This window comes from Wyeomyia smithii, chromosome 3 (genome assembly GCF_029784165.1).
Source record: "Wyeomyia smithii strain HCP4-BCI-WySm-NY-G18 chromosome 3, ASM2978416v1, whole genome shotgun sequence".
In the NCBI taxonomy this organism is placed as follows: domain Eukaryota; kingdom Metazoa; phylum Arthropoda; class Insecta; order Diptera; family Culicidae; genus Wyeomyia; species Wyeomyia smithii.
The window spans coordinates 214,974,814-214,988,324 of record NC_073696.1 but is presented as its reverse complement, the minus strand read 5'-3'; the positions used below and the strand labels follow the sequence as shown (position 1 = coordinate 214,988,324).

Genomic DNA, 13,511 nt, shown 5'->3' with positions numbered 1-13,511 from the left:
TTTCTTAGCTATTGCGGTTCTTTTCTGAAATCCGCAGACCATCAAACAAGTTGCGCGCAACAGAGTTGTGCGCCCAGTTGTGCGCCTGTCAAAAAATACATTCCGCTTCTTGTAAGTATGTGTGTTTTTTTTTCTTCTATGACAAATATGTTTGAGAAGGTAAAACGGTCAAAACAGCATGCCGAAGACATCGGAGATTGCGAGTTCGAGTCGGACGAGAGAAATTTTTTCTAAGTCTAAATCATACCCTCAGTCCGTTTTAATTTTTCGCATGTTAAGAGCAATCGTCTGGTGTACCTAGTCAAGAATAGAATTTAACAGACCTACTTGTCTAACAGTTAATCAAATGCGCTTAAAATATTTGAATGTATGTTCAATTATACGTATTATACCCTAGCGCACAACTCAATGACAGAAAAGTAAATCAACAATATGCTGAAATTTCTTGAGAATCACAATAAGACAACACAACATGTGTGACGTACTATGGTTGTAAAATAATGTCATCGCTATCGGAATCTTCGCGTTGTTGAGCTCACCAGCGAATTGCAGAGTATAGTTTTGCGGTTTAGTATTGCAATGACAATATTTATTTATTATGCGGGTTGCGCGACGCCAGGGGTAACTTATACTCAACTGAAAGAAAACCCTGAACATAAGTTTACTCGTCAAATTTTCTAATGGGCTGTGCAAGTGAAACACGCTTATTTGCAAGTCAAACACACAAATTTGTCAAAATATTTTCACGATTTCGAATGTCTGTCGAATTGCTGGAATGGAAAAAGTGCAGAAGTGAATATTTTTCGGGTGCCAATCACTTTGTACTGTAATCTGGCGGTGGTAGATTTCCAAATCCAGTGAACGTGTAACTCGGGCTCTCAGCTCCAGTAGCATGGCTGATGAAAGTGCCCAATCTTCTGGAGAAGACACGGCCTGTGGTAAGCAAATCCAGCAACAACAGAAGCGAAAATGTAAAGTGCTTATCATCGGTGCCGGGATGGCCGGGTTGTCTTCAGCGAATCATTTGGTGAAAAATGGTTGCACAGATTTCGTTATCCTAGAGGCGAGAAACCGGGTCGGCGGAAGGATCATTGGTATAGAACTTGGCTCGCAGAAGGTAAGCAATAAGTGGAGGGTATGCGGGCGGTGGAGGAGATAAATATGACCAGACAAAATTGTGAGTTTAGAGCCTTATGTAAGGCTGCACCCTGATGATGGTATCGATTATCTTGCGTACAGTTTTGATGGCTTGTGGTACCTGTTTGCAACTCTAGTTCAGAGATAAGATTGCGTATTGTCAGTGTAAAAATTTCGCTTATGCATAATCATTTTAAGCTACACTAACAAAGTGAAATTTATTTTAATTTTGTTAAGATTTCGATAATAACAAATTGTTTGTTTTTAGATTGAACTTGGTGCTAACTGGATCCACGGCGTACTAGGGAACCCAATGTTCGAACTTGCCATGCAGCATGGCCTGATCAGTATCATAAATGTACCAAAACCGCACAAAGTAGTTGCTGCTACCGAAGACGGCAAACAGGTGCCTTTTCAGGTTCTGCAGGAAATATACGAAGCATACGTGTGCTTTTTACGTCGATGTGAGGAATATTTTCTCTGCCAGTATCTGCCCCCTCCGGACGTGCATAGCGTCGGAGAGCACATCAATCTGGAAGCCGCACTGTACTTAAACAACATTGACGATCAAAAAGAAAAACATCTGAGAAAGTTGATATTTGAATGTTTGCTTAAGCGGGAGACTTGCATTACAGGGTGCCACAGTATGGACGAGATTGACCTACTGGAACTGGGTAGTTATACCGAACTGCAGGGTGGCAATATTGTGCTACCCTCCGGATATAGTTCCATTTTGAAACCACTTTGTGATACTCTTCCGAAAGAGAACATTATACTTGCATGCCCAGTAAAAACGATCCATTGGAAGCGAAAAAGTTCCGTCTCTACTAGCAACAACCCAGATGCTATCCTCGAAGAGGATGAAGACGATATCGATTCAGATGATTCTGACAAAACGGTCACAGAAGTACCTATCGATGGAGCTACCGGGAGTAGCGATACCAGCACAAACGATAGCTTAAAGCACTGTACGTCAAACGTACAGGTCGTTTGCGACAATGGCACTATCTATGAAGCGGATCATGTGATCTGCACCATTCCACTTGGTGTGCTAAAAGATCATGGTCAAACCATGTTTTCGCCTAGTCTACCGCAATACAAACTAGAGTCCATCGATTCGCTACTTTATGGGACAGTGGATAAAATTTTTCTAGAATATGATCGACCGTTTCTTAGTGCTAAAATCAGTGAAATCATGTTTCTTTGGGAACATGCAGATCCGGAACCGGACGTCGACGAGGAAGAGTTCATCAAAGCGAACTGGTTCAAAAAGATATATTCTTTTTCAAAAATTTCCGACACCTTGCTGCTCGGTTGGATTTCGGGACGAGAAGCGGCCTACATGGAGAGTATCTCGCACGAGATTATTGCGGAAAAATGTACCGAAATCCTGAGGCGGTTTCTAAAAGATCCGTTCATTCCAAAACCAAAGCGATGCGTTTGTACCAGCTGGGAAAAGCAGCCGTACAGTCGCGGTTCCTACACGGCCATTGCGGTCGGTGCGTCCCAGGACGATATCGAAAACATTGCGCAGCCACTCTACTCTAGTCCGCATCAGGCGAAGGTGAGTCATTATTTATGAATTTATAATTTTATGTGAGTTATTGAAAAATGATCTCGAATAGCCGTCGGTGCTGTTTGCCGGCGAACACACGCACTCTAACTTTTACTCAACGGTACATGGAGCATACCTGAGTGGCCGAACGGCGGCGCAGATCCTGCTGACGCCCGATTCACCGCAGGAAATTGTGATGGAGTCGGACACTAGCGATCTCAGTTCCTGGATACAGGGAATTGCGCTGGAATAGTAAGAAAATCGCTTCGCTTTGTTGTCTAATTCATTGCAATTTTAGCATTTGTTTTGTGTCTCTGAGTTATCATCCCATTGCGTTCCTAGGTTTCGTGAGCAATTTGGAAGTTTTGTTTTTGTTACATCAACATCACAAACGGTGTTCTACTTCACCAGTTCAGGTGTGTTTATTTGAACTGCACTCGTGTTATAGTTTTCCTTTTTTTATTCAAAGGTAGTGACAAAGAAAGCTAGACTGATAATTTAGTTTTAACAAAGCAGAATGGTGTTTGCGCCTCGACTCAAGAATGTTTTGGTTGCCAAAAATTCAGAATACAAAATTCTACTTATATCAAAACTGCTTGGCTCAAGCGAAAGTATCACACCTGAGCGACCGACCCAAAAGAGTGATTTTTTTCCGACTGGCATAACTAGGAATAATAACGACAAACAAACCTAGTTGCGTTGAACTAGAACATAAACACAAATAACTACGCGCAAACCATGACTAATAATTTATTCTCTTTTTTTTTTTTTTATTCTCACGACTAATAATTTAGTTGGGTTTATGATTGTTCCTCGAAATACAGTAATATCAATTTATTTCATTTTGGAAATTGTCGAGAGATACATTTATTTAAAAAAGTGAACACAATTGCAAATAAAAGAAAGCAAAATTACGATTTATGGGTCGGTAGCAAACTTGTTTCATTTCATCTGTGAAGCGCACACCACTTAAACTTTTTCAGTATCAAAAAAAAGTGTTTGGTACAGTTATTTGTTCACATCTGCTAGTTTTGTTGAGTTGCACGCGCCATTTTTCTACATGCTTTTAACTCCCACTGAACTCCACCAATGTTTTATACTGGTACCCATTCCTCAATATCCTCAAATCAGCATTATTATATTATATTATAATCAAAGTTACGATAGTTTATTCTAGTCCACACCTCTTTTTGTGTAATACACTAAACGAAATTGTTTATCTTTCAGTTGACTAGTTTTACAGCTTAGATCGCCTAGCATAAAATGTGCATTGGATTGGTTCATATTTTTGTGACTATAAACCGGCATAACAAAAACAAAGAGCTACCGCTTATTGCAAGTCAATCCGATTTGCAATTTTTTCAAACCTGAGCTGTTGACTATAAATTATCATTGATATTTTACCAATTCAATCAGCGGATCTATTTCACTATTTTTAGGATAATACAATCTACATCAAATTTGAGGTTTCACATTTAAAATGAATTTAAGAGTAAATTTACTCTGTATATAAGCTGTAGAAGAGTAACCTAGCAGTAGACAATTAAATGAAGCATCATGATCAAGGAAATCAACAAGTGGTGATATTTGCAGCAAAAAAGCAAAGCAAAGCACAGTGTTTCATTTTGCCGTTTTCGTGCGATTAATTAAATAGCGTTTCAAATGTTGATTATACCCATAATGTATGTTCGGAGAAGTTTCAAGATATTCAAAAATACATCTTTAAATGTAGGAATATTAGTGATCAATCCACCTAAAAATGAGATAGAAAATTTATTTTTTTAACAGATTAAAATAGACGCATGGTGAAGAAAAAACTCAATTTTTAGTTAATCTATTTCTAACATTTTCACCATTTTTTGTAACCTTATCAAAGCAGGCATGCATGTTTAGCTCAGGATCGTTTGGGGCCACTTTCGAAACTCAAAACTGCCTCATTTTTAAATTATTGTAGACAAAAATCGGCACCGAATAGCTTTGAAAAACAGGCGAAAGGCTGCTTACATACTCTTACATACCAAAGTGTGTACCTTTAATTGAAAGTCTAAGGATAGTTATTTCATCGTATGAAATCCCCAAAAATATCGAAATATGTCAAATAACTTTTTTATTTTGGGAGATAAAAAATAACAATGTTCAGCATAAACACGCATATTGGGATGACTGATAACTTTGTAGAAGGTTTAAAAATTTGGAAAAATCTGAGAAAAAAGTTATAACGAAAATTGTGATTTTCAGGACCTCTTCATAGAAAACTTTATGTTGCTCGTAACACATAAGAGATAGACGCATAGTGTCTTCGACAAAGTTTATTGTTTTGAGATCACCTAAAATTTTGCCGAAGACACCATGCGTCTATCTCAATCTGATAAAAAAATAAATTTTCTATCTCACTTTTAGGTGGATTGATCACTCATCTTCTTACATCTAAAGATGTATTTTTCAATATCTTGGAACTTCTCCGAACATACATTATGGGTATAGTCAACATTTGAAACGCTATTTAATTAATCGCATGAAAACGGCAAAATAAAACACTGTGCAAAGCCTTGATGATGCTACATTCTGATTTGGAATTCGACCTTCTGTTTTATTATACACAGACTTCGCAGCTAACTGTTAAATGTGTCAGGACAATTGCACTAACAGTCTCTCTCGAGACTCGAACCTACGACGAAAAGCTTGTTAGGCCAGCATCGTACCTCGAGATCTGCTGGGAGGACTAATTTGCAGCAATGAGGCCGAATTTTTGCATCGATTGATAACCATGGTTGTAACTCAAGGCCATCACCTTACACTCGAGATGATTAAAATATCCAAACAACGGACTGAACGGGGGTTACCGCCCTCGAAGGAAATACATCCGTTGGCGTTATCGTAACATCTGCCTTCAGGGATGCACGTGGAAAAACAATCAACAGCGACGGGAAAGCCAAAACACATGTATCTCTAATTTCATTCCTACCGTACAATCTGGTGAAACAGTACGGAACGATCGGATAACACATAATCTAATTTCCATTTTCAACATTTTCTGGCATCAGAAATGAGTTCACCACCCCAAAATTGTAATAAAACGTAATTTCCAATCATTTAAAAAAAGACTTTTAGGTTTCATCCGACTTTTGTGTAGAGACCTGCCATTGTGTGCCGTGGCATAACGTTGATTAACGCTCGCGCCACTACGGATCATACGACCTGCTTCTAGCAGCAACCGACTGTAACTATGACGTGATCATCATCACCGAAACTGGATTTGGATAACTGTATTACCTCGCAGCAGCTGTTTGGTACAGGCTTCAATGTTTTTCGTTGTGATTGGAGTCTAGATAATAGCAGCAAAGTTCGTTTCAAATTCTGCACTCTACCATTCTAACAGATCGTAAACTAAGAGTAAAGATTGATGGTTGTGTATCACGGCCTTTCTCAAATAAGTCTGGTATCCCACGAGGCAGTAATCTCGGACCGCTGCTATTTATTCTGTTCTGTTTCATGACGCTGCTTTAATACTGGATCACCGTTGTCTTGAACTGGTGAATGCCGACGACTTAAAGTTGCATGCTATTTTACAAGCGCAGGATTGTTGGCGTTTAAAATCCTGTTGTTTGTTGACTAACACCATCGAACTAAGTCAGGTTATCATGTGTCAACCGATTTTGTTCAATTAGCACGTTGTATCGATGGCAATTTACTTACAAGAGTTAGTGAAATGACAGATTTAGGAATTTTGTTGGACTCAAAAATGAACTTTGATTTACACCGTTCTGGAATGATATCGAAAGTAACACGACAATTGGGCTTTGTTTCCAAGGTTTCAAAGGACTTTTCTGATCCATATCGTTGGGAATCATTGTACTGCGCACTCGTACGCCCAATTTTGGATTATGCGGTAATTATATGGCATCCCTACCAGATAACGGACTTAGGATTGAACGGGCTCAGAAAGGATTTATTCGCCTGGCACTAATGATCTTATCCTTGAGAAATCCTGACAGTTTACCATCGTATTCATTCTCTGGCAGATTCTTTATAAATGTCGGTAGTATAACGTGCCCACCCATTCCGTCGTCGTGGACTTCAAGGCAGCTCATGATACAGTTGATCGAGCCTAACTGTGGCAAATCATGCACGACTATAGTTTTCCAGATAAACTGACATGACTTTTCAAAGCTTTTTTGGACCGAGTGATGTGTTACGTGTGCGTGCGGACGCTCGAACGTTCAACGTTCATATCTACCGCATATTCGGACCACTACCTAGTAACTGTATGCGGCCGCTCAAAATTCTCAACGGTGTATAATACCGGTCAAAGTCGAACGTTACGACCAACTATTGAGCAATAGTATTAGATCCGCCATAGATAGCACTGCTGTAGCGCTACTAGATTCATGGTGGGGATCATAGAAACGACTAGCTGCAAACAGTTAGCCGAGGAGAAGGATGCAGCACGGACGAGAGCAAACATGAAAAGATATCGACGAGCACGGAACAGCCAAAACTCAGGCCTCCGAAGGAAGAAGCATCAATAAGAGGACCGAGATCGCGTAGTGATGGAAGAGCTGCACCAAGTTAACGCAGCTCGGAAGTTCTACAAGAAGCTGAACAGCTCTCGCAAATGTTACGTTTCGCAAGCCGAAGTGTGCAGGAGCTTGGCCGGCAACCTCCTTACGGACGAGTGTGAGGTGATCGAAAGGTGGAAGTAGCACTTCAATGTGCATCTTAACGGCGATGCAGTAGAGCGCAAGGTCGATATGGCAATTGATCTTCGTGCACGAGTAGAAACCAGCAGGATTACAGTTCCTGATCTCCTGAAAATTGAGGAATAGATTAACCGAAAAATGAAACTCCCAGCAAGCTGTTCAAATACGGTGTAGAAACACTAGCTAGACCCTGCACTGGGTCATTGCCTAGATTTAGGAAAATATATTAAAGGAGTGGATGTAAGGTATTGTGTGTCTCATCTACAAAGTTGGAGTGACGCGTGATGGAGTCGCCTGATTATCACCTTTTGCGAAGCAGTTCATGGGGCACTTCTAGGCGGGGTACATGAGTAGTACATGAGATACAACACAATCGATCAAGACCAGCTATGGCAGATTATTGACGACTACAGATATTCTGACAAACTAACGTGATTGGTCAAACAGACGATGAATCGATGTGTGTAGTTCGAAAATCGAGGGCGCTCTCGAGCCCTTTCGAAACTCGAAGAGGTTAAGGCAAGGTGATAGTCTCTCGAACCTACTGTTCAATATTGCTCTAGAAAGTGTAATTTGAAGATCGGGGATTAACACGAGCGGCACAACATTTAAAAAATCGGTTCAACTGTTTGACTTCGCCGATGATATCCACATTGTGGCTCGGACCTTTGTGAAGATGGCGGATATGTACATCGGACTGAAAGCTGAGACCAAACGGATTGGACTGGTTATTAATGCATCGAAGACAAAGAGCACTTCAAGTTCAAGTTGGAGGTGATGAAATGAAGGTGGTCGACGAGCTCGAGTACCTGAATTCACTGATAACTGCCGACAACGACACCAGTAGAGAAATTCGTCGGTGCATTATGACAGGAAATCGCTTTGGTTTCCGGAGGACGCTCAGATCGAGTAAAACATGCCTTCGCACCAAGTTGACCATTTACAGGCGTGGTAAACTACCGCTCTACGGCCACGAGACATGGACTATGGTTGTGGAGGACCAACATGCCTTTGCGGTTTTCGAGCGGAAGGTGTTGCGTACCATCTTCGGTGAACTGCACCATCTTCGGTGGAACGAAGATAAGGCGAAAGAATCACGAACTGCAGGAGATGGTTGGAGAACCAGCCATCGGCTGGGCGTGTCGTAAGGATATCAAACCTCAGCACGGTAGAATATACCAACCGCGATGAAGTGTATAAAATTCATAATTCTACAACTCCACCGGTAGCATTAACTTGTTATCCTGTGACTAGATGTTGTTAGTTTTACTTTGGTGCTATGTCCCCTCAATGAATATTTTTAACGAATATCCTAAAATATGCCAAAGAGAATTTTGAGAAACTTCTCCAAAGACATCTACATGCTAAACTATTGTCTGAACATTGGCTCGGGGACCAGTCGCCCTGAAAAGAACAAGAATTTGTGGACTGGCATGAGAAAACATACGATTAAGGTGCCGCCACACGAACGCTTATTCCCTTAGTTTCTAAGTCATAGTTGATTGAAAAAAGCATTTTTTTTTCATCATAACGCGGGATTGTACTGTCAAAAGCTATAACATAGAGACCCTGAACTACTCCGTCATGCCCGAATAGTTCATAGCCTACTATTCAGTGATGAAAAAATGCTTTCTACAATCAACTAAGACTTATGTCGAATTCGTTTTTACGGCAGGACTATCCCGTCCCGGACTACGCTTTGCAGCTGAAAAAAAAACACTTTCCGAGCAGTTGCAATGGTGTGCGTAATACCAGAGGTAACTGTCACTTTTGTTTTGATCATTATCGCCATTGTCTTTTATCGCATTTGTGCTACAAAAAATTTGCCAATTTACTGAAAAATGACAAAATAACAAAATAAAATAAATAAAATTCAACCTGATGTTCGACACGCGAAGAACGATAATCAAAGCAAACCGATTTTGACACATTTTATTTTTAATTTTGACACATACGTGTGAATGTGTTGGTGTCTTCAAAACTGCACTCTGTTTCTGGCGCGGACTGTCCAGGACAGAAAAAGGGTAGTCCGGGATAGTCCGGAAAATGTAAAAAAACAGTGATAGGACAAAGTGTAGTCCGCGGGGTACCTACACCGCAAAAACGAAAACGAATTTAGAAACAAAGGGAATTAGCGTCCGTGTGGCGGCACCTTTAGAGTTCAAAATGCCGTTTTCGAAATTGAACGAACTATTTTTACGCTACCAGTCCACTTTTGATCGATATGTAAAATTAGGGTGGTTGGATCCAGATATTCGATTTCCGTTTTCATATTAAAAAAAAAAGTTGGAGTATCTGAGAAGTGACCGTATTATTGGCGTAGGACTACGCAAACTGTTATTTATTAGCTCCGCTGAAAATTGTTCAAATAAGCACAAGAAAAGTATAGCTTTTCAAATAACCTGCTTAATAAAAATAAAACCTAATGCATCTTCCTAAAATAAATTATTGATCGCCGTCGTCAACTACACTTGAAAATAAATCTGGTGTCTAACGTGGCGCTTATTTTCATAACAACGAGCTTTTCATTATAGAGTGGTAAAAAACTGTTGAATTACTTAAATCCCTCTCTATTCTTGAAGGCGCTGAAAAGCACCATTCGTATTTCACAGTGTTAAAAGGCAGTGATTGTTTTTTTCTTTGGTTCAAACAATGCTTGTTACTAACCAACTCATAAACACCGTATAACAAAGGTTCGGTTTGAAACCTGTACCTTCACCAGATTGTGTTCGTAAAATGTATGGATCCATAAATAAATTCTCAAAAGTTATATGAATCAACGCGATCGTCACTGTGAACCAATCCAATGCGCATGCATTTATATCCTGTAACTGCAAAAAAAAAAACCTAGACCCAAGATAGAACGTAAGAAGGCTTAAAATATGTGGACTGTGCAATGGTACACTGTAACTTACACCGCCACCGCTGTATAGCTGAACGAAACTTTCGCAAACTAGTCACCGGGTTGTTCCGGTGTAGGACTGTAGGAATTTCGAATAGAAGATATCTAGCTCGTTAAATCAAAGATTACCGATTTGTTGACACATTGAAACTGTACATGAATAGATAATGACTGACTGAGCAGGACCGCGAAAAATAATATCCATTGGCAGACACAAAAATATTTTGCTAATACAAACAAATCAAATCTAACCAAATGTTAACCAGCGTAAGGTGTTTCGTAGTTCTAATCGTATGCCGAAAGCCCGCTAGAATGATGTTATCAAACAAGTAAGAAGGTTTTATTGGTTAGATTACAAATAGGTATCAACTTTATTGTCTTTATTATTTAACTTCTCCTAGACTTAAAACTTCACCTTCGTCCGACGATGAAACCCCGATCCTTGTAGAAGTGGCTGGAATAAGTTGACCATCGGAGCAGCTACTGTTGAACGTTCCCTCTATCCGTCCAGAGGACGAACGCGAACGTTTGGCACTCGAACTTACACCGGTTGTGTTCTCTGAAAAGGACCCACTGCTTGATTGGAACGTATCATTCCAAGAATGGTTTGATTCCGGAGAATGCGATCTGGACGTCGTAAGTTCGTTAAAACTTAAGCTACTTATTGAGCGCTGGCATGAATCTAGAAATTTCCTAGCAGCTCTTTCCACTGCAATGTCTGAGAGATCCGTACTCTTTTTGAACCGCTGATGTCGACCATCGTCGCAAATCTTCTTGATCACTTTCGAGTACTTCGGGCTTTGCTGAAATACTGCTCGTTGAAACTGTTTGTGATCGTGCACTGTTTCTTCCATTGAGCCAAGGATATTTGCTGGTGAGCTGTGTCCAAAATGTGTACCAAATGGAACACTAGAAAGTGCTGTCGGTGGTCGATTTTCTACGTGACGATCCTTTAATTGGTTAATTTGCTTCAAGCTTTCTTCGCAAGTACGAGTGATCTTGGCAATGTTTTGAGATTCATCCGCAATCGTCGCCATATTTTGCTTCAGTTTTTCAAGATCGTTTGATAGCTGATTGCCAAGTTTCATATTTTCCGACTGCGCCGAAACGGCAGACTTCCAAATTTGGAGATTTTCCAAAAACTTTGATGAACCAACTGCTTCAGGCGGAGACATGGATGGAACACCGTCAGGTTCTACAATTTCTGGCTGCATTTGTGGAGATGACGGTGCAACGATAGTTGGAACTGTTTGAACGGATCTAGACTGTAAGTGCGACTGTGATTTTATGGGGCTCGAAAGTCGCGGCACGGCCGATAGAGAACTCGGAAAACGAGTGGGTGTAGAATGTCGATGGAACGTCAAGTCTAAGTTTTCGATTCCATTTGGGGCACTACTTTCGCTAGTATCTGATTCCACTATTATTGGATTTTCATTCTCCTCTGAGCTAGTTTCACTATCTATAAAGCTATCGAACAAGTTGGATTTCGGAAGTCCATCCTGTTTTCCAATGTTCGCGAACGGTCGAAGATATTTGTTGGAGTGGGAAAAAGTGTTCTCCTTAAGTGTAGATTTTGGCACGATAATTAGCGGCTTGAAGGACGAAGGTTTTACTGCTGTACTGCTCTCTGGTGGAACACAGTTATCGGTTGTCTTATCAGAATTATCATTAGCTTTCGTTGTATGCTTCGTAACGCAACTCTCATGACGGATCTCTAAATATTTTAAGTTTGAAGGGTTATTGATGTGAGTTTCAACCGGTTTCTCATCTAAAATATTAATTCTACATATCTCTTGAATTTGTAGATTTGCTTTCCAGTCACCTTTTATGCTTATTGTTGGAATGACATGCTTCGTAATAGTGGAAGACTTGTGAAATTCAGGTTCCACGACGGCGGAAACCAGGTTTTGCTCTTTTGGTTGAGAATGGTTCGAATTTTGAATTGTACAGTCTTCAGGTGTAGAAGCTATTTCATTCGTGAAGTGGACAATTTTTTTACCTTCAGTATCACGTGGTTCTTCAGGCAAATTTTTCGTTTTTGAATCTTGCGTCCTAGAATCTTCCATATCGCTTTTCCTAACTCTTTTAGGGAATAAACTGTTAGTTGAGTTTTGCAAGCCTAACTCCGGGTGTTGCTGTTCCCAAATCTGTACCGGACTAAGTTTGCTATTGTAGAATCTGAAGCTTTTCACCGCAGTCTGCGGTGTTACTGTTTTTTTGATGATCGGCAGTGATTGAGCTACACTTGGCACTGACTCCACTGAAAGAAGATTTTGTCTTTTAGAAGCTTTCGAGGGGATTATGATATTAACATTGGTTCCAATATTCCGAACTTGTTTCACCTGTTGCGCAGGTTTTTGATTGTTTAACTGATTTTGTTCTAAACCCTTTATACTCGTTTCATCTTTTGCTGATACATTCATTGGAATGCGTTTTATTATTCGAATTGCTGTTGCCCGATTTGTTTCAGCCACTTGCTTCTGCTTCTGTCTATTGGCAGTCCATTTTGGAGGAGTGTTCAATTTCTTGTTGCGTTTGTTCTCCGTTCTAGAGCACTGCACTGCCTGCTCATCGAATCTTTTCAAATCCTTCCGAATATCACTTTTAATTTTTTCCACGAACTTTTTAGAATATTCGATAAGTTCATCTACGTCGGTTTCTTTGATTACATCTGCTGGAACGGAATCTACTACATTTCTCTCTACCACCGGCTCAAAACTTGAACATTTAACCGGAAAATAACACAAACGATCAATTTCTTCGTAAAAATCCTTGAAAGTGGTCTTCATTTCTTCGTCCATGATTTTTGACAATCGAACACGTGCACTCACGAACGTTGTTCACCTACATGTGAGTTCGGTTCACTCTCCACGTTATGGAAGGACTAGAAAACAACAAAATTACCATAGCGGAAACAACAAACATCTGGTTCTACCATACCGATTGGTTTCGCCAGGTGCCAGCTTGATTCGCTGGGGCTGCGTTGTATCCTGGTGAAACACATTCACGGTCGATTGCTCCCTTGTCTGCACTGCTGACGTTGCGTGTAAACCCTGGTTAGGCACGGTTTTCACCGACGCCCAGTTTGTTTACTAATCGAAACCATGGTAACGTCATTCTTACTGCACAGGTTATGTACAACGTGATATGAATTAGTACCTACCTTTGCGAATTATAATGGACAATAAAGCTGTGTAGTACATTCCTAGTTATATTT

The 13,511-nt window shown here is 40.3% G+C and overlaps 2 protein-coding genes across 4 annotated transcripts; one reads left to right on the top strand and one right to left on the bottom strand.

Annotated features, from left to right (window-relative positions):
* Positions 1–714: 714 nt before the first annotated feature.
* On the top strand, positions 715–10,556 carry LOC129729552 (peroxisomal N(1)-acetyl-spermine/spermidine oxidase). 3 transcript variants are annotated; one of them, XM_055688202.1, is made up of 4 exons: positions 715–1,117; positions 1,406–2,701; positions 2,763–2,944; positions 5,296–10,556. In XM_055688202.1, coding segments are annotated over exons 1-4 (1,704 nt in total). In that variant the 5' UTR covers positions 715–892; the 3' UTR covers positions 5,297–10,556. The 3 variants fall into 3 exon arrangements, with proteins under 3 accessions (XP_055544177.1, XP_055544176.1, XP_055544175.1); XM_055688201.1 differs by having other exon boundaries at positions 5,093–10,556; XM_055688200.1 differs by having other exon boundaries at positions 2,763–10,556.
* A 121-nt stretch (positions 10,557–10,677) lies between these two features.
* Positions 10,678–13,511, bottom strand: LOC129730770 (uncharacterized). Its single transcript, XM_055690334.1, has 3 exons — positions 13,458–13,511; positions 13,235–13,386; positions 10,678–13,178 (listed from the first exon to the last, which is right to left on the bottom strand). Exon 3 carries the CDS (start codon positions 13,093–13,095, stop codon positions 10,678–10,680), a length of 2,418 nt encoding a protein of 805 aa, XP_055546309.1. The 5' UTR covers positions 13,096–13,178; positions 13,235–13,386; positions 13,458–13,511.